Source organism: Cheilinus undulatus, linkage group 17 (assembly GCF_018320785.1).
Source record: "Cheilinus undulatus linkage group 17, ASM1832078v1, whole genome shotgun sequence".
NCBI lineage: Eukaryota > Metazoa > Chordata > Actinopteri > Labriformes > Labridae > Cheilinus > Cheilinus undulatus.
In genome coordinates, this window is record NC_054881.1 from 11,157,773 (window position 1) to 11,182,755 (window position 24,983).

Sequence of the window (24,983 nt, forward strand, 5' to 3'; positions counted from 1 at the left end):
GAGTCAAAGAATATCAGACACTGCTAATACAAGCGTGGAAATATGTTTTTCAGTAATAACAGCTCTGTTTACATTTGCGATTCTGATGGGAATTTACCCCTAAGCTATGAAAGAGGACGTGTAGTCTGAAAAATGTTGATAGTTAAAATATGAATAGCTGTGCATAAACAAGTTGATCAAGGATGTTATCAGGATGTATGGCATGATGTAAGGAAGGCAGATGAAGTCTAACCTTATCATAGCTGTATTATGTATGTGACTGAATATATTCACCATATCCTGGAATGACTGATAAAGAATATGAGTATGACGCGACATCATTACATGAATTTAGGCTTCACCGGGCACAAACGAGGAGAATCAAGTTCTACCTGTAGAGGTTTCTGTTAAAAAGGATACTGGGAAAGCACTTGCTGTGAATCCTGATGAGCATTTAAATAAGCAAATAAAGCTGTATATAAGAGCAGTTAACAGTAGCTACCATGACAGCTAGCTGGCTTGTAAGTCCTGTTTAGTGGGTAAGGGACATCTCAATGCCTTTCACAAGGACAAGCTGATTATTTGGATTTTTATTAAGTGTTTTAAAGGAAAAAAAAAAAAGGTTTAGTGTTGGAAGATTGTGAGGTAAATTTGGGCCTGTGACAATTATCAGTGGCAGCTCTCACAACCTGTTTTAAAGCACCCTTTACTGACTCCTATGGTTTCTAGGTTAAAGAGATGTAACTGTGTTATTAATGTCACTGTATAACAGTGACAGAAGTACCTCAACACCATCGTTAACATATGACATATGACAGTTTTGCATGATAATTCTTCAGGACAAAAAGTATACTTTTTTTAGTGGAGCAGAGCAAAAACAGGTGGGATCTACAGTTCCAATTAGCCCTTGATGGGTACTATCATCCTTTGCACTCAACTTGCTGGCCTGATCGTTGGTGATGGAGAACGTAGTGAGACTGTGGAGTCTCCAGCCATTTTTACATCTGATGTGTGGAAGTATTTTGGTTTCAAGGAGTCAAGAAAAAGTGACTGACACACAGTGGTAATATCGTTGACTAAAACTATGACTAAAAATGTTCGTCAACAGCGTTTTTCCATGACAAAAACTAGACTAAGACTTACAAAAATAGATCTGTGATGACTAAAACTGAAAAAAAATCAAGTTTAGCTTTCGTCAAGATGGCTAAAACTAGACTAAAATGTAATGTAGTTTTCATTGGACATTCAAAACCTGTGAGACTTCTCCACTGTGGGTAAATCTGTCAAAAAACAATGCAGCTGTAGCTATACTGCCTCCCAGCTGTAGAAAGCAGGGACCCCAGGTTTGGCAGAGTGCAACAGAACAATCTACCATGATTTAGTACCAGATTCAGGCAAGAAAATAAATGCTTGGATTAAAAGTAAAGACTAAAATGTGAGGACTTTTTATGGACTAAAACCAGATTAAATTTAAAAAGGGTAGAAATGACTAAAATGTGACTAAAACTAAAAGACATGTAACCAAAAGACTCAAAAATAAAAAAAAAATAGCTGCCAAAATTAATACTGCAAACAAAAAACAATATGCAGACACTAGCAAGACCGATGGGGAATACGAGCGACATAAGGAGCAGAATCTGACCAGGCCATAAGACTCATAAGTAAGCATTCACATTCCTAAGGTATACTGGTGAATATATTGCCAAAGATCTACAGCTGTTTTCATAACTATGGCATATTGTAATATTTAACCCTCTGATGTTAAGACTGCTTGACTACTTTTGATTTTAACTTTACTTTTCACCTATTAAACTGTTTACTTTGCCTTGTTTGGTACCTTTTTTCAGCACCTAACATTTGATCTTTTCATTCTGACAAAAGTAGGACAAAGTTTGTGTTTTTTAATGTGAAAACCACAGGCATGTTTAATGAACCAATTATATAAGTTAAAATGCAAATATCAATTTTAAATTTCCAAGACTTGTAAACTTGTACTTGTAAATTAGTTAATGTAAGTCTTGTTTTACTTGGCCAATCAATATTTAAAAACTGGTATAAAGTTTGAAATCTGCACTTTCAATACAAGTTGTAAATGAGACTTCGCGAGGCTGCGTATTGCTGCTATGACAGCAAAAATTGTGTTTTGGATGTGCCAAGCCCTTGTTGTTGTTTTTTTTTTATACCAAAATGAATACTGAACCACGGGCTTGTTACCAAGGTATTATTGTAGTGTGAGATTTTTACATGCCTACTCAGTCCTGAAAATTAAATTCTACTTCCCTCAGTTGTGAATTTTTGGTCTGTTTCAGAAGTTCTGTATGATAAAAATATGCTTTTATTCAAGGATATACCACCATGAAAAACTATCAAATGTAAAGGAATCACGCCCTTGAATCAGCAGCATCTCTAGACCCAGAAACTGTACCCTTGAAAAGATGAGCCACACTAGTTTCAGTGCTCCCACTGTTGTTGACAAAGTTGATCTCAGATGTCATTGGTTAATGCTGTTGCTTCACACCAAGGAGGTTCTCTGAAGGAAGCCTTTCAGTGTAGAGTTTGCATGTTTCCCATGCCATGAATTCTCTATTCTAGCTTCCTTCCACAGTCTTGCTCAAAAGGACGATTAGTGACTCTAAATTGCTCGTAGATGTGTGTACTCCTGATTGGTTGTTTCTATATGTGCAACCACTCCTTTCTCTGTCTAAATGACAGCCAACACCAGCTCCAGTTTCTTCCATATTTCTGTCTGACACATGTTGGATCGAGGGGGGCTGATTTCTTTCAGACAGGGTTCATCTAAAGTTCATCCAAATTGAAACCTTTCTATCTGCTCAACGCCTGAGTAAACTTCTAGATTTGTAGTCTGACCACAGATCAAGCTCTTTCCTCTCAGTGCCTTTTGATTGATAAATCTGTAAACAAGCCACGCTGCCACAGCCTGTTCTTTCTTTGTTTTAAGACCACTTATGAGCTTTTTCTATTTACATTGGACCGAATGAGTCTGACCTTTAAACATACACCTCATTCTACCAAGTCATTAAAGTTACACCCAGGCATAAGTTATAAAGAGCTTTTAGGGTGTAACTTATGGTATTTACTAACTAAAGTTTGTTGTCTTCTAGCTTTAAGTCAGATGTAACGTCACACCCAGCCAGTGCACTCAGTCCCTGACGCTGACGGCATTTTGGAGCACAGGATGCTGAACACTTGAAACACTGAACTGCACTGGTTTTGTACTAAAACTAAGCACTGCGACGCAAAAAAATTACACTTAAGCTATTACAATTGCAAACCAGCCTTGTTATCCTGGGACACGAAATAGTTGAGATCTTGTGAAAACTGGAGCAGTTAAATGTATGAGTGAATCTCAACTTAGGGCAAAATCACGTCTTTCTTTTGTGAGAACTTTCAGGATGAGCTATTAAGAACTTTTACCATTATATCTGGCTGTACCTGGTTTTTGTGGAGTAGAGAAGGAGCCAAATCCCTGCGATGCGACAGTCCCTGCACCAGTGCTGAAGGTCCCACTCGGTTTCTGCTCGCCAAAAGAGGATTGTCCAAATCCAAAGGTCTTTGCGCCGCTATTCCCGAACAGACTGTTGGTACCTGGAGGAGATGTTGGCATAGAAATTTAAAGTTTGTTTTCCTGTATAGTTTCCATTCCGCTTGCAGGATGGCTAAGCTACCAAACTTATTGAAAACTACTAATTAATATCACCTGTCTGAGTAGACTGTCCAAACCCGCCGGTGGCTGAAGTGGTGCCAAACGGGTTCTTGTTTGCAGCCTCTTCACTCGGTTTGCCTCCCAGGCCTCCAAAGAAACCTCCCCCTCCAGTTGTACCCGATGTACTGGATGAGCCTGCACCAAACAGACCCCCACCTGATGATGGCTGCTGCTAAGAGAGGGAAGTTTGTGTTATATGATGTGTGGAGAAGACAGGGAGAGACGGTAACATCTATAGGTATCTAAATCAATACAATAGATCATACCTGTCCAAACACACTTCCACTGCTTTGCTGTGAGCCAAACACAGGAGTGGCAGCAGAGCAGCCAAAAGCTGTGAAATAAAGGAAACAAAGTAATCAGTCAACACTTGAGAGCTTACTTTTTTCCCTTGTGTCAAAACAGAATTAGCTTGTTTCTGCTTTACTTTAAACTGCTTTACTACATCGCAATTTTACTGTCAAAGTGGTATGAGTATTCTTTATTAGAATAGTCAAAAAAAAAAAAGCAATGCTTTCTCACTCTGCATTTCTGCCTTTGGAAAGATGCCTGGGTATAATATAATAAAGTTTATCCCACCATCAGCTACTATAGAGTTGATTTCAGCCAATATACTGAATAATGAACCTAATTTTAGGGTTTTCAATGGATTTATGGGAAACATGCTGCAAACGCAGATATCAACTTAGTCATTAAAAACAAAAAATAAGCCAAAACCTGTAAGTTAAAGTGCACATTTACCCTTAAATTCTACTGAATGATCATGCAAATCATTATTTTAATATTCAGCTGTGATATTGCACGCTGCACTTTTTCACATCATGTAGGCCTAGTAGACAGGATAGTGGAGCTGCTTCAAACTGCTGAGCTCATATATAAGCATCAGCTGTCAGATGAGTCTGAGACATTCCCAAAATGCTTCAGGAATTCAGGGAATCTTTGTGAATGGGACAACTCCCCTCATCCCACCCTCCTTTCTCAGGCTGCCACACCCCCGCCCACTCAGGCTGGAAATATGCCACACACATTTGTCTCCTCTTTAGCGTGCTGCTGGCCTTTGAACCAAGAGATGTGTCAGTCACTTTGTTTGCATGCACATTTAAGTAGAGCTATGGTTATAGCTCAATCGGGAAATTTTAAGAGCATCTTCCCTTGTCCAAACAACAAAAGATACTGTTACATATGCTGCAGGAAGCTTCTTTCTAGGTTTCAGAGATGTACTGAATATTGACAATGACTACACCATGTGCAGGCTCACTAGGTTCAAATTTTCATGTTTTTTCTTTCCTGTGACTCTTAAAAATCATAGTAATTCTGACATGAATTTCAAGCTTGCTTCAAGATACGACCCACTGTACATAGCTGTGTAGTTCTGATTAGATAACACCACCCTGGGTGAAAATAAAGTCTGGCTGACTGAATTTTTATGGCTCATTACTCTTAAAAAAAGAAACCTGTAGGTGTCTGCTCCTTTAAAAATATCCAAAGGATCTCACAACTATTCACTGGGTGAACTTAAGATGCAACCTTTAGGCCAGATGTGTTCATTTTAGACGTCACATTCCCCATGTTAACATATTATTCATATCAAATCAATATTTTTTCATCTTATTATGTAATTCATGTATTTGAATCGATGAAGTGTGCCAGGTTTAGTGGGTAGAGCAGCAGCCAGTGAAACAGAGAACTTTAGAATCAGATAGGACTCATATTTGACACATAACTGCTCTGAGACTTTTTGCTCTGAAGCTTCATGGATGTGGCTCTCCTGATCAGATACTTTTTCCACCCTGCACTGTTAATGTTTACATGTTTTGTTCAATAAAAACATGAAAATATATCATTTTTTGTGCAGTATTAGTTTAAGCAGACTGTGTTTGTCTATTGTTGTGACTTAGATGAAGATCAGAACACATTTTATGACTAATTTATGCAGAAATCCAAGAAATCCCAAAGGGTTCACATACTTTTTCTTGCAACTGTATCTAAGTCACAGTTCCTATGCCCATCTTCTGCAATGTGTGGTGTAATACCTGTGCTTGCAACACGTTGCTCTTGAGCAGTGGTTCTCAACAGGTGGCTTAGGACCCAAAAGTGGGTCATAAAGCTCTTTCTACTGGGTCACAAATGTGTGCCAGGGATAAAAAAATATGTGAAAAAGCTCTATCTACAGAAGCCCTAAATGGACATACAGTATTTTCATACTTTTTAAAAAGTTTTCCTGATTACCAGTAAAATTATTTTAATAATTTAATATTTCTACTTATTTCTATTTATCTCCCTTCTGTTGGGAAATAAAGCTGGTTTACCTAAGATTACAAGGAAATTCTTAGAGAAACTAGAAAAGCACTCGGAGAGCGCAGACCTCTGCAATTAGCCCTATCTCCCAATAGTAAGGAATCATTTAAAAAATTCCAGGATCCAGACAGTGATCCGGCTCACTCCCACAATTGAATCAGTTATTCCTTAAGCCATTTCTGACATTTCCTGAAAATTTCATCCAAATCCGTCCACAACTTTTTGAGTTGTGTTGCTAACAAACAAACAAACAAACTAACAAACCCTGCCGATCACATAACCTCCTTGGCGAAGGTAATTACCAAACATCCATGGTATCGCGGGGAAATGGAGTAAAGTGAGATGTATGCATGCAAATCTTTCCATGATGATGCGCTTTTCTAATGTGTTTGTTTTGTCCCATCTATTTGTCCATTAAGTTTTTCTTTTTAGGGTACAAACATCAACATTTTTTGAAGTGTTCTTTTGTCTTCATGGTGTAATGGTAGCCAAGAATACTGATTAACCAGTGACAACTGATTAATCAACATTAATGAAATAAATTACAATTTTTTTCTTAATTTGGGTTGTGATTTCTCTTAAGGAGGAGGTGGGTCCTGATGCCTGACCAGTTGAGAACCACTACTCAAGTCAAAATAGCTCTTAAAGTTTTTATTCCTAAAAGGGCTGTCAAATGATTTATATTTTTAAAAGCGATGAATCTCAGAATTTCTGTAGTCAATCAAGATCAAGGCCATTCTTTGTTATCAAATCTTAAAATTCCAGTATTTTGTATTTTTGTGTCATTCTGGATTTTTCCAGTGCCTTAAACTCAGGGTAACAAGACTTCCTGTTTGGTTACAGACCTGCTTTAACAAGAATTTAACCACATAAATGAACTTGTTATGGATTGAATAGAAAACAGGGGGACAGTGAAGAGTAAAGCATTAATAACTCTAGGTTTAGATGATTTTTGACTTGTCCACTGAGCTCTCTGTAAGTTTTTAAGCTAAAATTAAGGAGAAGTGGTGGACTAATATCAGATCACTGTGGATGCATCGAGTTGCTGCAGTGGCTCAAATAAAGTGTGCTAAAAGGGACAATAAAGCATCAACTGGGAATAAAAACACAAAGGCACTAATTGTGGATCTTGTTTTATAGCCATTAATTGTGATTTATCTTGACAGCCCTAACTGGATCATTAAATTTGGTAACAATTCATCTCAGGATAGCGGTTAGCTAGCGTGAACTTCATCCGACTGGACCAACATGGTGTGAAAACAAGGTTAAGAAACCAATGCCTACATCCAAAATGTGAAATGGAAACATGATGACTTATTATTGCAATAATTTCACGCTTCTGTGTTTTGTTTATTGTGAGGGCTCATATTGCAATAATAAAAACACTGCACTCTATCATGCAGCTCTAGAGAGAACGCTACTGTAGCTACACAACTTGTGTTTTGCAAAGAAATGGTATGCAAGATTTCTGAACAGAAAAATAAAGCTTTCGTGCGGAAACTCTTTACGTACTTCATCAATAAAGGTTAAGCAATCATTAAGAAAATGCATCTTGAAGAAAAGATGCCCTAGTGGTTAGGTGATAGAGCTAATCTTCCAAAGCCGGTAGCATGGGTTCATGTCTGACCTGGCGCTCCTTGCCTTTATGTCCTTTTTTCTCAGATTTCCTTTGCTATCTACTGTCATGTCTTCTTTACAATAAAGGCAAAAGCCCTAATATAAATCCCTAAAAAAAACCTGCTGCAGACACTCACCTGAGGGCTGTCCGAAGCTGAATCCTGAAGACGAGGATGTGGTGGTGTTGCTCCCGAACACAGACCCCTGCCCGAATCCAGAACTTGAACCAAAAGCTGGCGCTGTGGTCTGACCAAACAGCCCTGACCCGGTGCTGCTGGCTGTGTTGGCGCTGCTCGTGCCAAAGGAGAATGAACTGGCATTGGTGGCTGTGGGGGCTCCAAAAAGACCACCTCCTGTAGTGGCGCTGTTAGAAGTTGTTCCAAACGCAGACTGGCCGAAAGAAAAGCCGCTGGCTGTTCCCGTGTTGCTGGCGGGCTGACCGAAGCTGCTCACCTGGCCAAATACAGATTTGCCAAAGCCAGTTCCAGTCGATGAGCCAAACCCAGCAGAGCCAAATCCTGTTGCTGTAGGGGCTGCGGGGGCCGAAGTAGCTGGGGTTGCAGCAGGTTGCCCGAACACAGAACTAGTTGTAGTCGTTGTTGTACTGCTAACGACTGTAGGGGTGGCAGTGGCTGCTGCAGGGGCCGCTGTGCTGATAACTGGTGTGGCTTCCACTGTGCTGCTGTCTGTGATTGCGGGTGCAGGCTGGGTGAAAATGGAGCCTGGGTTTTCAGAGCTGGGTGCCTGAAATGCTGCTGGAGCTGCCTGAGTGACGGCTGCAGAGGGAGCAGAGGGAGCAGTGGGAGTAGCAGTCGATGTTGGTGCAGGAGCATCAGCAGGCGCGGTGGTCTCTGCGGCAGCTTCTGTTGGTGGAGTTACACTTGCAGGGGGTGGTGGTGGGGTTTCTTCAGCTGGTGGGGTGATAGAAGGGGGAAGCTCTGGGGTGGATGCAGCTGGTGCAGGTGTTGGCGCTTTAACTGTCGCTGCTGCGGTTTCTGTGGAGGCTGAATCTGCCGGTGGCTCAGCTGATACAGGCGGACTTGCATGCTCAGCAGCTGGTTCAGGATCAGGCTCTTTCTCAGGTGGAGGCGTGGGCTCTGAAGGTGGTGGTGTGGCCTTTGGTTGCTCTGTGGACTCTGTTGGAGCAGCCAGAAGACTGCTGAAAGATGTGGGTAAAGCTGCAGCCGCGGAGCTGGGCTGAGGGACAGCGAAGGCTGGCTTTGGGGTTGATTCAGGAGGCTTGAACAAACTCCCCGACGTTGCCCCCTTAGATAAATCTACTCCAGTAGAATCTTCCACAGACTTTTGCAGAGCTGCACCAAAGCTAAACTGTGCTGCTCCCTTACTTGTGCTCAGTCCAGTTTCTCCAAATGCAAACGATGCAGCTGGTGGTTTTGTGGATGCATCTTTAGCTTCTTCTCCTTGGCCGACACGTAGACCGGAAAAACTGCCTAGAGTCTCTCCTCCGGCTGTCTTAGGAGGCTGTGGATCAACCCTGAGGGCAGGCGTGGAAGAGGAGGGTTTTTCTCCTTGTGTATTTGCAGACAAGGTGGGTGAAGCAGTGCCAAGAGCAGGGGAGGTGGACTTGGGGGTGAGAGAGAACGGCTCCTCTACTGACTGGCCAAACATCATTTTACCGTTCCCACCGAAGGTGAATTTGTTCACATCCTTCCCTGTGAAGACATAAGATAAAAAACTATAAATGATGCATGCTGGGATATATTCCTCTACTGTCTGATGCCAAACGTGTTGTTTTACCTTGTGACGCCCCAGATCCCTGTGTTACTGCAGCAAAACTGAAGCCTGAAGATCTGTGAAAGAAAATTGAGTCAGTGTATGCACAGTGGGAGCATCTTTAGCTCCTGTAATGTGAAACCTATCGATGTGTGGTTAGATCAGGGGCCAGATGAAGTGAAAGTTTAATACATTTAGACCAAATTATTTAGCACATATACACAATTTAGGATGAAGAATGTTAGACTGCCCATTTACTATTTCAAGCCTTTGCAGAGAGAGAAAAAGATGGTTTTTGACACAAAAACTGGGGTGGGAATAAGTGATGTTCCTAGACAAATATTTTCAAATCTGGTTAAAGAAAAATCATAATTGCATTTTATCAACTACATTGTTGCAATGTCATTTAGCAGACGCTTTTGTGCAAAGCAACTTATATCTGAGAGAAACTAGACTTAGAGAAAGACGAGGAAAGAATCAAAATTGAGCACTATTCCATTAACTATAATGTCAAAATGCACCTAGTATGCACCTACACAGTGCAAGACAATCATGTAAAATATTTCGCAAAAGCTGTGTTTCCATTACCCTTAGAAATGCACAAAATCTAAACAGCGCAACAAAAAACTGGTAATGGAAACACCTGAATTTCGAAAAACCTCTCAAATATCCCTAAAAAGTTTTTAAGCTTTCATGAGGAGGTTTTACAGACATTTGATATAGAAATATATTGCAAAAGTGCAATGAAAACATTTTATCCGTATTTACAAGTCAAAGGACGTAACGTATGGTGTCACTCCGAGACAACATTGCATGGTACGTGTGGAAAGAAAGAGACAAGACTTTTCTTAACATCATACTTACACCCTTATACGTGGCTTTTGCCATACATACGGACTTTGCCTCTGAACTATCATCCGTTGCCTTTGTCTTTTGTTCAAAACTGTCAAGGCAACCACTGTAGATGTAATCATAACCGTACCAACACGCAACATGTTTTGAACGTCCAGCTTCCTTGCAGCGGAGTCTCGCGTGACAAGATTTTACGAGGATTGCGAGGCTCATGCCCAAAACTCACTTCAAAGTGCAATTGTACTTTTTCAGATATTTATATATTATATTATATATTATATGATATTGCTTTTACTTTGCAAAAAAATGTAATAGAAATGCAGCTAGAGTCAGATTAACCGAGAAATATAAAAGGCCTCTCAAAAGGATAAGTACCTAGACACAACTATTACCAACATACTGACAAGTTTTAATGTTGACAGCGCCATGCTGAAACTGTTCTAGAACCACTTTTTGAGAGTTTTGAATTAACCCATGTGTTCACTATTGTTGGTGGGACGTTATCCGTACTAAACAGGCCAGGGTTGTTTAACTTGCTGCCAAAAAAAGTGGGAAACCATCAAATCCTCTGAGGTGGTAAATAGAGGCAAATCAATAAAAAATGTGTTTCTGTCCAAATAATAACAGGACTGTACATGTTTTAAAAATTTTTCACAATAAATGTTTTTTTGTCACATTATAACATTAAGAAAATAGCAACAGTATGTAAAAGTTTAGTCGTTTTAGTGCTTTATATTCCAGACTGCTTCCAGACTCACCCAGATGAGAAAGAGAAACCTTTGCTGCTGCTCTGCTCCATCGCAGAAGAAGCTGCAGAAACATCAGTTTTTGATGGTTGACCTGAACGACAGATTTTATGTTGTTATTTAAATTATTATCAAATAAACGAGCATGTTAAATGCATTTCTGAAACACCTTTGTGAGTTTACCAAGGCAAAAGGTGCAAAAGAAAAAAAGAGACTTATGAAAATGGTGAATACAATTCATTTTTCTGAAAAGCATAAAAAAGAGCACTCTGCATAAACTGAATACAAAGTTTTTTCACAGTTATGGTTCAGAATTATAAATGCTTACCAAACACAAAGCCTGACTGTGGGGTGGTTGTACTTTCAGAGGACATCTTCTGGATACCTTGTGTAGGATTCTGCAAACACACAGGCCATTAGATCTTTAAATTCTTAATACAGACAAACACTTCGTATCTACATATATTCATAAATCAAAGAAACACACCACGTAGTTGCACATGTGTTTGAAGATCGGTATGTTGGGGTTATTCCCGTCAGACTGAACTTGAGCCTGAGGAGTGATGAAGATGTGTGTGAGGAGTTCCCTGCTAAGCTGTGACTTGTAACATCAACATCTGAGGAAGCTGGGACATTTCTCACCAGTACAGTTAATGATGTGTCTTCTAATAAAAACTGTCGGCTCTCTGTGAGTTTTCACAAGTAGGATGTTCTTTTAAGTTACAAGGAGAGGGACCCCAGCACTAAATTTACTTTGAGACCAGGCAGTTTGAGTTGGAAGTCTCAGCAACGACAAAAATTACATTTACATGTATCTTTCGATCAACCCATATGCCTTGCAAGTGTAAAATAACTAGGGATGGATGTTTCAAGAAAAAATAATCATGGATAATCAAAGACCGACCTGCACAGATGTCAGAAGACAGAAAGCCTCTTTCAGAGGAAAAAGGTTGGAAACCAATGGCTTAGGGCCTCGAATCCCAACCCGGGGTCCGAGATCTCTGGGGGGGGGGCTTGAGGGGCTTGCACATATTAACAGAAATCATGGTATAACACTCATAAATAATTCATATGTTGGTTGTTGGGTAAAATAATCTATGTTTAGGGCTACGTTGTTTAAAATTAACACAACAAAATCATCAAAGTTTATGGTCATTTTGGCCACAGAGTATAACTATTTTTATTCCTTGTTGTCCTGGGGGGGCTCAACTTTTCTTAGACAGACGTAGGGGGGACTCAAGAGAAAACAGGTTGGGAACCAACGGCTTAGGGTACTGTCCAGGCAGGTAGTAGGGTTGCCCCTAGCCCCTAGTGGTGCATTGGATGTCCCACAAGGCTGAAAATCACCTGCAATCTCTGTGCACTTTACCAGAGGAGAAAAGGCCCTGACAAAAGACATGCCATTGAGTTTTACTGCGGCATGAGCGTGTCAGAATGTTCTGGGTTTGACTCTGGCTGCTCACCCCTTTCCTCATGGGTTTTGGCCCTGTGCATGAATCCTTAGCACCCTGCATGCCTAAAACTTATGCACATGACTGTATAAACTTAAAAATTATTTCACCTCCTTATCATGTGAAACAGGTTTGTTTTGTAATACCATTCTATAAATGGATGACAAAGTAAGGACACCCAACTAGAGCTCGGCAATTAATCGCAAATTAGATTAAATCGCAATATGGCCTGCTGCAATTTTCAAACCGCAGAAGGTGCAATATTTCTTGAACCTGAAATTTGTGTCAAAATAGCAGTTTAGGACTTTTTTTGGCAGCAGAGATGTTATGCACAACAAATCATATAATCATTCTAGTACGATATTTTTAGAATAGTGTACAAAAAATGCTATTTCTTTCATTTTTGTATGTTTTTCTTATTAAAAATGAGAATTATATAAAAAGTATCGTTCCCTTTAATATATTAGTTCATATCAAATCTGCAAAATGAGTAAAAAAATCATCACAGCTAGATATATTTTTTAAAAATGTTCTGCCTAGTTTAATCATATTTGTGCTGGTTATAGTGAAGAACAAATTATTATTTGTTTTTGTTGTAAAATGCATAATGATGCGATATTGGGTAAAAAAAATTGCAATTCGATTATTTTCCCAAATCATTCAGCTCTACACCCAACTAAGTCAGAATTAAACATCCCGTACAAATAGAATAATTTTTAATAAAAAAAATTATTATAATAATGTGAAACTAGTAACCCCTGATAACTGATGACTAAAACATTGAGTTAACTTTGTCATCGCCTGATATTCTCTTAAGAGACAGTGTTTTCCCAGAAAGTATTTGATCAGTTCTTGTATTATTATTTTAAGTAAAAGACCCTATGATTATGTTTACGTCTCTGTCTTATGATGAAAAGTATACAGGTATACGATCTCAAGCACTTTTAAGGTTTTTAAGTACAATCAAACCACTTTTCAAACTTTGAAAAAACATTCAAATCTAAGCACTCTTAAGGATTTCAGGCTCCCGTTCAAACCCTGAATGATCATACTAAAAATGTCTGAGTGATTCTTTAAGCCTTTAATTTTATCTAAGCCATACAAAATGTACTTACCACTGTCTGAAGGATAAAGTGTCACTTTATCATTAGATTTAACTCTAAAGTACCAACCAGTGTGGTGAAATGAAAGTAAAAGTTAAATGTGAGCTTGCTGAGTGCCTATGATACTCACTCGTTTGGCGTGGTTAGCAGAGACTGCAGCAAACGCTTGAGCTGCTGGATCGGCTACTGACGAGCTGCAAAAAACAAAAGAGAAGCAAAAGGGTTAGAAAGAAGTGTTTAATTTTTAATTCTTCTGACATGAAACAAATGTGACATAACCTGAGATTTAAGCTTGCTTGTGTTCAAGCTACAGTTGGTATTAAGTGACACACACCATTTCCTACTTTTTTAACTTTTTCGGACGTGTATTGATTATCTGTCTAAGTTTCTTCTCTCTTAAGCTGACTAGTTAATGGGATGAGACCGGGACAGCAACAGTCGGTGTTTATGTTTGGTGAGCTGTGCTTAGTAGAGTGATACGAGGCAGAGAGGGAGGGTGTTTGTATTTTAATAGTCATATTACTGCCATTTCAAGTGAAATGAGATGCAAAAAACAAAAGAAATTGTCTCTGTGAATGTTTATGTAGCACTTTTGCAGAAATTTTTAGCATGAATTTTTCTACAAAGAAACGAATTAGGTCAAAATAAATGACTATGTTGAATTACATGATCTTTGGAGAATTGAGCAATTATATCTAATTCAAAGAACAAGGATATATTAGTTCTTACTATCAATCTGGAAATGCTCTGAAAAAGGTTTGACCCATTATTGTTTGACAGAGATTTAAGTGCGTCACTGGAGAAAAGCTCACTTCCATAATCATCTTACTCTCACAATGCCTTTCTTTGCTTGTTTGTTTTTGTAAGCAGGTTTTATTTGGGAAAAGCCCTGAGCAGGGTTATGTTGAAACACCGAGCACAAAAGTAGAGCAGCACCCAGTGAAGCAGAAGGAGCAGGCTGCAAGAAACAGGACAGGGCAAAACATGGAGTTAATAAAAAATCAAATAAAAGACAAAAAATAATAGAGATGAAGCGGCTCAGATCACTGCAGTCAAGTTTGACTGTTCACATGGTTTTGGCTACTTTTACTGAGAAACTTGCTTTAAAATCAACAGCTTTTGGTTTTAACAGGATCTAACAACACTGGAGTAGGAAAAGGGGAAAACAAGGACACATTTTAATTTCTAAAGAGGTACGACTAATTTAAAAGAAATCAACTGGGATTTAAGTGAGAGCTGCCAGGCTTGAAGAAACAAACTAGGATGTAAGACGCCCTCAAAGGCTGATGCTCTCTTCCTGTCGTGTGCATGGGCTCAGAATCGGTGGATTCATTGACCTGATAAATCTATACAGAGGAGACACTCTGAAAACAAACAGCAGGGCCCTCGAGGAGTCGTAGTGACGGACTGTCTGCTCTCCGATTCAGAAATAGATCTCAGAGGAAGTAGGCATAATTTAATGCCATGAGTATTATATCACATGGTCAGTTTTAAACAGGAAAAACACATAAAAAGGCAACTTAATGAGGCACAATGAACTAATTCAAAGTGGAATGATGAGTATTTTGACTTGAAAGTCATCTGAAGCTACAACGTAACAGCAATGAGTGCCTATAAACTACAACTATGGCAGGACTGCTTCCAATTTTGAGTAATAGATGGAGATAAAACAGGAGTGTCTGCCCAAAAAATGACAAAAACTGCAAGGAAAAGCACCAGTGGAAGAGTAAACAACCGCCTTATCAACATACACCCTCTGCTTTAGTTATTCTTTAGAGAAAAATCTCCAAATTGATTAAAATCCTCCAACCAGAACTCTGCATAGGACAGTTTTCTTAATCCTGCTCCTTCCAGCTCCCCCTGGATTACCATTACCTCTCACTCCTGCAGTGCGTGTCATCCACTCACACAATTTCTGACCATTTATTAAGTACGATCAGAATAAAAAAATAATGAGTTCAGCAAAAGGAATGATAATGTGTTCCCTTAAGGTAAATGCCACCCATGAAAAATTCACCCATTAAATCCCAGCTTCTCCCTAAAAGGAGCAACACTCTTACTGCGTATAATGCGTAGCAGCTCCAGACTGTCTCCACACAGGCGGATGAAGTGTGGACTGACCAACAGCCCCAGACTAATTTAACCTCTAGTTAATCAATAATACTTATGTCAAAGTTACATTGACAGACCTTATTTACAAATCATTTATTTTTATGTGGGACAGAGGGGAAATTCTTTTTCTGATCACCAGAAAGTTTGAGCGTCACATCTCTGCATACTGCAGCACATTCACTACCAACATTTTCTAGATGGTACGGTTTCTTTCTGACTGCATGCTGCTTTTATTGTCAGTGTTACTGAATTCATTATTTTTTCCAAGTGGGCAAATTTGCATATAAATGAGGCAATTTTTCCCTAAATGGCAGCATTCATGGCTAGCCTATCTGTGCCCTAAGAAGAGCTTAACTTGTTCAGGGGGAGAATGGAGCATTGTCTCATCTTAGACATGCAGATTTGTGCCAATTTATAGTAGAAAGAGCAACAATCTTTTGGTTTCAACCACATTATAGCTGTCATAAAGCCCAGTCCAGACAAAGATTTGCAATGGGATGAGGTTGGAACTTAGGGCGCATTCACACCATAGCTGTTTGTTCCGCTTTAAACAAACTCTGGTCTGTTTTCCTGGATAGTCCTGTTCGTTTGGAGTGGTGTGAAAGCTCACACGAACTCTGGTGGGTCTTGGGTCGCTTCCAATAAAACCATGGTGAAACAAAAGTAATCAAGGCAAACTTAATGATGGCAAAAAGAATGAATCTGTTCATCTATAAGCAAAAAAGTCAAAATTTTGGGGAACATTTTGGGTATATAAAGTTGTGTATTTACAAGAAAGCAAAGTCTGAAATTTACAAAAAAAAAAAATGTTTATTACTGTTTTTTTCTAGAGTAACCCTATTAGACTGTTGTAATAACAGACAGTTTAAACATTAATTGTGCATCAAGAAAAAGTTTATGTAGGCCTAATATGTTGAGATTTTGTCAGTGAAAACTATCAAAATTCATGTTTAATTGTTCCAAGTGGGTCCTTGGGGATGGCTTAGCTTTTCTTAGGTATGAAGGTAAGCCCATAACTCTTAAGGCCAATTCAGACCAAAGATTCGCGATGAGACGAGTTGATCTGCTCCTCTGAAATGACTGTATAGGCCTATATATTTTTTTAAGTTTTCACACGTGAATCTCTGTCTGAAAACTCTCCTCCATCAGCTGTTTGGCCTGCATGTGCAGCTGATGTAGGAGACCGGAGTTTGGTAGGCTGAAGTTCTGGTGTTAAATCATTAAAAGATCGATGTTTGCCTAATATTTCAAAGAAGCAGATAGATGTGAAAAATTTAAATAGAAAGATTGTTTAGAAAAGGTTCTCCTTTTTTGGCTACTTATGAGCTGTGCTCATAAGTAGGAAACGCTGCGCTTTACTGGATAATCCATGAGAAATTCAAGACTGTAGGAGCTGAGTATGTCACTAGAACATTAATTATTTTCAGCGGATATCTTTGTTATAAAAAGACTGAGCTCGAAAGGCATTTTAGAGTTTATATGTGCCGTGAAATTTTCGCTGGCCTGCTGCATGATGATAACAAGTGATTATCGGGAGGATCGATGAGAAAAGAGATATTTTTAAAATTAATAGTAGAACATCTGACGAAATAGGCGCATAGCCTATAGCCTTTCAAAACGAGATTTATAGTTCCCTTTTCACATTTCTCTGCTTGCTGTGTTCTTAAACCCGCTCTCTGCGACTTCACTGGCGACTCCATCAGACGGCTTCATGCGAGCTGCAACGCTCGGTTCAGACTGCTGCGACTCTCGCCAGCGACACTCTAAAACCATCTTGTCACGTCGCGAATCTTTGATCTGAACTGGCCTTTAGGTATCTAATTCCTTGGCCTATGAACTTCAGTTTCCCCATGTATAAATGACTTTGAGCATTTTTGCTTTGAAAGCAGAGAAGCAACAGTGCCATGCTTTGACGAGCCTCTGGCAGCAAAGAGCTGAATAGTTTTGCCTCTGTTTAAAAACCAGAGCACAGCATGTGAATCATAGAGATGGCTATTACAAACGCACCACTGTCTAACGTTTAAACAAACAGGCTTAATGAGTGAGGAAAGAGAACACTTTTTTTTGGGAAAACACTTTGTTTAACCTTATAAATATCCCTCACCCCTTGTTTTTTGTTCATGCAACAGAAAGGAAAACAGAAACAGGTCTGTGGGGTAAAAACGGCGTGTCACATCACACTGCATTGCTTACAGGGAGTTAGGATATTGTCACAGGAAACAACATAATCAAGCTAATTTTGTAGCTTATGCTTGCTTGTGTTGCATACTGTCAGGACACACTTTTACAGGTTACCTTATGCATTTTTGTTGATAATTTAAATCTGTTCCATGACAATTAAATATGACTGTAACTGGCTGAAAATACCCATCCTTACCCTCTCTACCACAGGCAAAAGCAGACATACACCCACTAACAGCCCAAAGAACCATTACTGACTGGACTCCATATAATTCATGCTCCATTTATGGAAAAAAAAATCTTTAATCATGTCCATGTTATATCTGAAATTCATCTGCAAATTTCAAATTAAAATGAAAATGAAACCTCCTACTTGAAGAATCTTAATGGCACAAAAAAAACACTGATTGATTTTTACCTGAGGATGTTGGAAACAACAGGAGACCCCTTATCCTTGAGTTCCTGGACGTTGACCACCTGAGGGACTGTCTTCAATGTGGACTCTGTCAAGGATGTGCTGATGACAGCTGGAAACACAAAAATGCTCATGTGAGTAAAACAGACATGGCTGCACAGTCACAAAGAATGTTTATATTGAAAACAACTTTAAAATGAATGCACAGTTTCTATAGTAATTCAAGCCTAACTTTGAATGAAAGTGAAACTTTCAGCTGAGTGAATGAGTTCCAAGTTTGTGAGTGGAAGTCTGTCTCCCCCTGCTGATTCATAGTGGTCACAGCACCACAATATTAAACAAACAGCCCCGCATGCTCTCAGTTTCTCCTAATAACTCAATTCATCTCCACTCCTATTTAAAAGTAAACAATGGCAGTGTCCCTACCTGGTTTCTGATTGGCCATCTGTCTGCGGAGAGCAGCTGTGGCAGCCGCCTGCTGGGCCGGGATGGTGACGGGGATGTTCCTCTCTGTTGGTGGGGCTCCATGTTTTACCGTCTTTGTGGCCAGAGCGGTGCTATCTGCCCCACTCAGGTTGATCTTATTGGATGGAACTGAAACATCCAAACACAGCTGTCTCAAATCACATTATATATCTTTTTTTTTTTTTTTTTTTTTTTTTTTTTTGCCTGACTGGTGGCAGAAAGTTAGCGCAATTCACATCAGAAAGTTAAGGACCATCAGGACACCTTCCACAAATATATTAATAATTTATCAGAAGATGGTAAACTGTCTTACAGTGACAAGCAAACTCTTAGTTATGGGCTGACCCAGACTCTCTGTCAGCTCAGTGGATTAATGCTCAAACTAAATGGACAAAGCTACAGCGGGCAAACATTTTAAGTTACTTTTTAAAGACACCCGCTGTCTGAACTACTGAAGATCTCTGCATGCATACATTTCAGCATGTTGTGGTCATATCAGGACACTGACTACCTAGAGATACCAGATGATTTCTCTGTATCAAGGACCGACATATTGCCTCTTGTGACAGTTTAAAAAGTGACCATGGCTGTTGTTTATGTCCTTTTTACAGATGTTAAAACCATAAGTGTCCTCTAAATTTACAGATCAAATATTAATAAGATATTCTTTAATGCGGCTTAAACAAAAGGACCTTGCATTGGGGAACTTTCCAACATCTTTTTTTTAACACCGTCACTTTTTTAAACCACAACACCTAGCCACCAGCAAAATGTTAGCGGTCTACCTTTTATTCCATGATGGAGATGAGACTAAATTACAGCAAAAATCATAAAACAAGGAAAAGAATATGGATGAAATCCTGGCTGGTATAGAGGTAAAGTTGTGTTTATGTTTGTGAGCAGTGAAAGTACAGAACAGTCTGATTGCTCTTATTGGTTGATTTTTTTGTCGGAGGCATTACAACCTGAACTGTTAATATCAGATGTATTGATATTTACAATTCAAGGTCTAGGAGGCTAATACGCGATTTGGAGGAGTAAAATAATCGTGCTGACATCACAAACTTGGGGATTTTTCAGACAATGAGCCTCCACTCAGGATACATCCCCACAATCTGGCCTCAAACCAGACTTAAAATAATGTAGTGTGTGGCCAGCTGTAAACCGAATTTAATCTGATTCAGCCATGAACTTAGAGTCCCATGACTCACTTGGAAGTCCGATCAGGCGCCATTTGTCGTGCTGTGTACAGGGGGATGGCCAACAAAGACCTGATCTCAGCCCAAGCAGCTGCCCCCTGGTTGGATGAATTCCTGACATGTATATGTACCTGTCGTGTGATTCCAGACGCTCCCACAATCAGAGTAGAAACATAAGCAGAATCCTCAACTATAGGGCATTTTTCCTTTGTAAGCTGTCAGACAACATCCTAAATTACCATGACAACAGCTGGAATGACTTTCTGATGCCCCAACAGCCCTACTATAATAAAGGAAATAAACGAGCAGGAAATATTCCTACCCGTGGACCTGCAGCTGACACGGATGGTGATGCTGTTTGTGTGTGGGATAGAGAGAAAGAGAGTGAGAGAGAGAGAATATGAGAGGAAACTCTTCATCCTCAGTATGTAAGCCTTTTTTAAGTTGTACAAGTGTGAGCCCTTAGGTCAGGCAGTATAGTGTGAGCACGTAAACCGAGTGCGACGGTTGTGCGTCAGTATGAGTTGACATTCTGCCACGGCTGTCGTAGAGTCAGCTTGACATTGCACAGTGTATGCCTGGCTTTAGGGACCCCTGCCTGTGCACTGCTGTTGAAGCATGGATCAGTTCACTACAGGCGTCTAATAATTCTCAATTTGGAGAACACAAAAAAATGGCGAATTCCTCTGACACTGCACTATATAGTAAGTAGTGGGTGATTTCAGACACTACAATAGCTTGTTTACTTGTGTTAATTACCTGCAGTCATTCTCATATTTTACATTTAAAAGCATCTAAAGGCTCTGAATGCCAAAAAAATATGCTAACAATTTTAATCAATAACTCATCTTTTATTCAAACTTTGAATCATTCACTCACCAGGGCTGGCTATAGGGCTGAGTCCAAAGCCCACGCCCTGAACTGAGTGAAGTTTGGTTAAAGGGGTCGACTGTATGGCCCCAAAGCCCGGCTGGATAGACGGGGTCCTCACGACTGTTGGGTGGCGAGGTGTGGTTAAAGCTGGAGGGAGGACAGGTAGAGGAAACGGTTCTGACTGTAGCTCCTCCTCCTCCTCCAGCTCCAGGTGAGCAGGGTGAGGCTCCAGGGACTGGGACAGGGAAGACGTAGAGCTCACGTCGTCCAAGTCCTCGTAATATTTAGGAGACAGGAAGGCAGACCGGGACAGGTTGGCTAGAGAGAGTTAAAGAACATGGATTAGCCTGGTTAAGGGAATCTGCAGTTAAAAATACGTGAAACTGATCTTAATAATGATGATCTTCAGATCTCTGGTTAGATTTTTAGAGTAGAACTATTGTGGTAAAAAAAATAAGACACACTGAAATGTTTAGACAGCTTAACAGGCTTAAATGTCAGCTGAAAATGACTTTTCTTTTTCATCACAATTTACCTTTACCTCACCGAGTTCTTAAAAGTTTAATACCTTCAAAACTTGTAGTTTTTAATCCAGATATACCTCAGAAGAAGAAAAGTAAAATCAAGGTTCCACTTTCTAATATCAGTGGTACTACTGAAAAAGTCAGAGCAGGTCTGTGTTTACCTGGAGCAGTTGAGCGCACAGGAGGCATCTGACCCTTTGAGAGAAAGTTACGCAGCTGAGACTGTTTCACCGGGGAGATCTTGACGGCTGTAGAAAGATTTACAGTAAATGCATGTAGAGATTAAGAGCACATAATCTTCTTTAATTGTTTTAAAGACATCTGCCAAAATTGGTACCTGGAGATTTGGATTTGGTCTTAGGAGAGGTGCTGTCGAGCTTGGCCTTCAGGAGTGCATCCCTCAAACTCTCCAGCTCACTTTCCATACTGTCATAAAACACAGAAACCAAGTAAAAAAAACAACAACAAAAAAACCCACATTTTTATGGAGCTGTTTCTGTTTTTGTTTAGTGACTGAATTTATGTGGTCGCTCTTTTTGTTAGGTAAATGTGACTATAATCTTGACAGCACTGATAATGTGGGAAACCTTAATGTGTTTTAGAGAATAAATGAGGGTTTGGGTTTTTTAAAGGCTGCTTCACTAAGTACAAGCTTTGTCTTCTCAGACTGTGGAAATGATAGTTTTCTGATCTCAAACTCCATCCGTCTTGTGCATTGGTTTGTCTTCATTTATAAGGCCATTCTGGGTAAATTCCAGTCTAGCTTTCCTCTCTTTTAATTTTGAATGATGAGCACACAACTTTCATTTGTTTAATGTGGGGCAATTTGTTGTTCCCAAAGTCTGAACTGAGTTGGGAGAAAAGGTTATGTGCAACTTTTGCTTGAAACATCAGCAGACTTAATTTAATCTGAAAAACTTAGTGACCCTGAATTTTTTAAATCCCTAGTAAGGGTAAAAATATCAAAACTTTTTAGGCAGGATCACGATCTGGATTTTGTCACGATTCTTTATCTTGAATTTAAACCTCCAATTTCCACATACAACAGTTTTGCTGTGACCCAGAGCAAATAACTCCTTCTCCAGTCCCGCTCTGGTACGTCCCAGAAGCGCCACTCTGTTCTGCTTCATTGGAGATACACTGCAGATCCATTTTCAGTGCCAGGGATGAGTATCAAAATTTTGTACAGATATGGTACCAGTACCAACACATCTGATACCTACCGGACTGAATTACAACACAGATATCGATACTTCATTTTGGTACCCTGCCACCCCAATGCGACCCCTCGTCATCCCAAATGAAAGGCATCAAAATTGTTATGGAATGATGTATTTGTTAATCCCTTTTCTTATTTCGTCCTGCGGCACAAGCAAAAGGTCAACAGGAGGTCAGTGGGCCAAAGAGCTACAACAGTGGCACTGACAAGGAAAAGTTTACTTTTCAGGTGAAAAGCTGCAAAATTTTAAATGAAACCACAGATCCTTTGCAGCAAACATGAACTTTATAACTTTATAATGTAGTCACCCATGGCAGAAGCAACAAAATCATGTGACGGTAAAATAATTGCATAATAAAAACAATACTTGAGTTTTAGTAGGATTACAGCTGACAACTCAAGCAGAGTCTACATAACACAAAACTAATTTATCCCTGTGATTTCCGCATGGGTTTCTGCTCTTACCCTGCAGTTGTAGCAGAGCTGCTGTCTATTGTTGGAGCAGTGGTCTTGTTATACAGACGCAGTGAAGTGAGTTCCTTCACCAGCTGCTCCAATCTGTTCTTCTGCTGGTTGATGATGTACAGGTTGTTGGAGAGTGTGGTGAACAGACCCTCTCGCCCTGGCACCACCATGTGTCTGTGAAAAAGAGAATAATTTCATAACAAATGAGACCAAACACAGTATCTTCTCAGTATCAAATATTCAAAGTGTGTGCCTACTTCTGCTTTTTCTTCTTCTCCAGGTGTTTCTCCCACTCCACATCCAGCACGTCGTTGACATCTTCCACAGCAAACATGACATACTGGTACAGCCTGCGGATCTCCTGAAATAAAGAACAGAAATCAAAATAAATGTAGAAAATTCTATGAGCAGACTTTAGATTTAGTATCTTTTCATGCAAACATCCATCCTGTTTTCACCTTCAGCTGCTCTTCACTGCGTGGGTCCAGAGGTTTTTTGTAAAGCAGCTGTCTGTAGTTTCTGTCTTTGCTCAGCTCACTCTGAGCTTTGGCTTCTTCTGCCCCAGCAAACCCTTCCAGTAAGGTGGTCTTCAGGGTACCGATGTCCCCATGGAGAGACTAGGGAGATGATAACCAAAGCATTCAACACTTAAATAAGGAGATGACCTGTAAATACAAATCTATGTGGTATGGAAAATTCCAAAGACCTATTAGGGTGTGAAATACCAATTTCAGAAGACCCTTTTTGAGCTTGTGCTCATTTCCAAAATAAAACCACTGTGGTCAAGCATTTTCAGTGTCCTTGACACAACACACCCTTCTACATGATATTTTGTCACAGTACTCTAGATAAAAGATAAAAGATAAAAAATCGCTGTAACTTGTGGAACACTGTGCACTTGTCCATGTCACTTTTGATAAAAGGTCTGTCAGCAACAATAGTAGAGGAGAAAACTAATCCGACTTGTCTTTTCAAGAGAACAATTCCCAGTTCTACAGTTGCTGCTAATGCAATTCTCCCCATGCTTCCTTAGTGATATTTCATAAAGAAAGGACAATATTAAGCTAAAAGGGCTATCTCAAAAAAATAAACAGATACTTTAGAGGAAAGCAGAAGTAATTATTGTAACATAACAATAAATACTGGTGTGCTCTCAAACTGAGGGTGTGGGAGCTGCAAATAAAAAAGTCCTGTCTATGGACACAGGCCTGAACTACAACAACTCTAAATAGACAAAATTCATGACTTCAGTTAAAAAGATTTGACACACAATGACTTTACAGACCATTTGTAGACATGCCACTATCATGACGTCACTACAGTGGACGGCAGAAGTGCCAGTGCTGGCAGTAGGCTGCAATGCATTTCAGCTGACAATTAAGCTGTATTTGGGAGCTACAAAGAAACCAGCCTTCTCAACTTAAATGTCAGTGACTCTGTGAGGTATCTCAGCTCATTTGACAAACTGAGAGACTTCTAAGAGGCAGACTGAAAGAGGTGTTTCTCCATAAAAAGGCAGAGATCAGTGATGCCTATGCAGCTGTCCACACAAATACTCTTTTTGTTTCATTTAAATGTCAAAATATACTCATCAGACTACACAAAAAAGCACACATAAGTACTCTATTTTCAGCATCTCGTCCAGTTGAAAGTCACTTGTAAATGGGGTCACATTTAAACCTTAACACCGCTGTTTGCCAGTGTTAGCCCATTCAGTGCGTCTGTTGCAAATACGATCTAATACAGAAACCTCAAGCTTTCTTAACTTTCCCTGTACAGAATGTGCACTACAGAGATTACTGCAGGGAAATTGACACCAGGAGTGTTGATTTAGCACTAACTTCCAGAGTCTCCTTTGCTGTCCAGCCAGACAGAGCAGACAGTGAGAAGTCAGATGCAAAGCACCAGCATTTTATTTAGAAAAGAAACCACATCTTGTAACTGGCTTTTAATCTATGGCCAAGCCTAAATTGTATGCTTTTCAAGCCTATTCTGTGGGAAAGAGAGAGAGAGAGAGAGAGAGCGC

The 24,983-nt window shown here is 39.7% G+C and overlaps 1 protein-coding gene across 1 annotated transcript in view; it reads right to left on the bottom strand.

The window, feature by feature from the left end:
- Window positions 1–3,280: 3,280 nt before the first annotated feature.
- nup214 (nucleoporin 214) overlaps window positions 3,281–24,983 on the bottom strand; it is a 53,021-nt gene continuing 31,318 nt past the window's right edge. The window contains exons 17-33 of the mRNA XM_041811120.1: window positions 23,416–23,574; window positions 23,215–23,318; window positions 22,958–23,131; window positions 21,611–21,699; window positions 21,435–21,521; window positions 20,756–21,067; window positions 18,639–18,806; window positions 18,216–18,324; window positions 13,635–13,698; window positions 11,279–11,348; window positions 10,963–11,044; window positions 9,377–9,429; window positions 7,756–9,291; window positions 3,970–4,037; window positions 3,698–3,875; window positions 3,433–3,585; window positions 3,281–3,285 (exon numbers count right to left, since the gene is read on the bottom strand). Of these exons, the coding sequence (XP_041667054.1) occupies window positions 3,281–3,285; window positions 3,433–3,585; window positions 3,698–3,875; window positions 3,970–4,037; window positions 7,756–9,291; window positions 9,377–9,429; window positions 10,963–11,044; window positions 11,279–11,348; window positions 13,635–13,698; window positions 18,216–18,324; window positions 18,639–18,806; window positions 20,756–21,067; window positions 21,435–21,521; window positions 21,611–21,699; window positions 22,958–23,131; window positions 23,215–23,318; window positions 23,416–23,574 (3,411 nt within the window). The remainder of the gene's footprint in view (window positions 3,286–3,432; window positions 3,586–3,697; window positions 3,876–3,969; window positions 4,038–7,755; window positions 9,292–9,376; window positions 9,430–10,962; window positions 11,045–11,278; window positions 11,349–13,634; window positions 13,699–18,215; window positions 18,325–18,638; window positions 18,807–20,755; window positions 21,068–21,434; window positions 21,522–21,610; window positions 21,700–22,957; window positions 23,132–23,214; window positions 23,319–23,415; window positions 23,575–24,983) is intronic.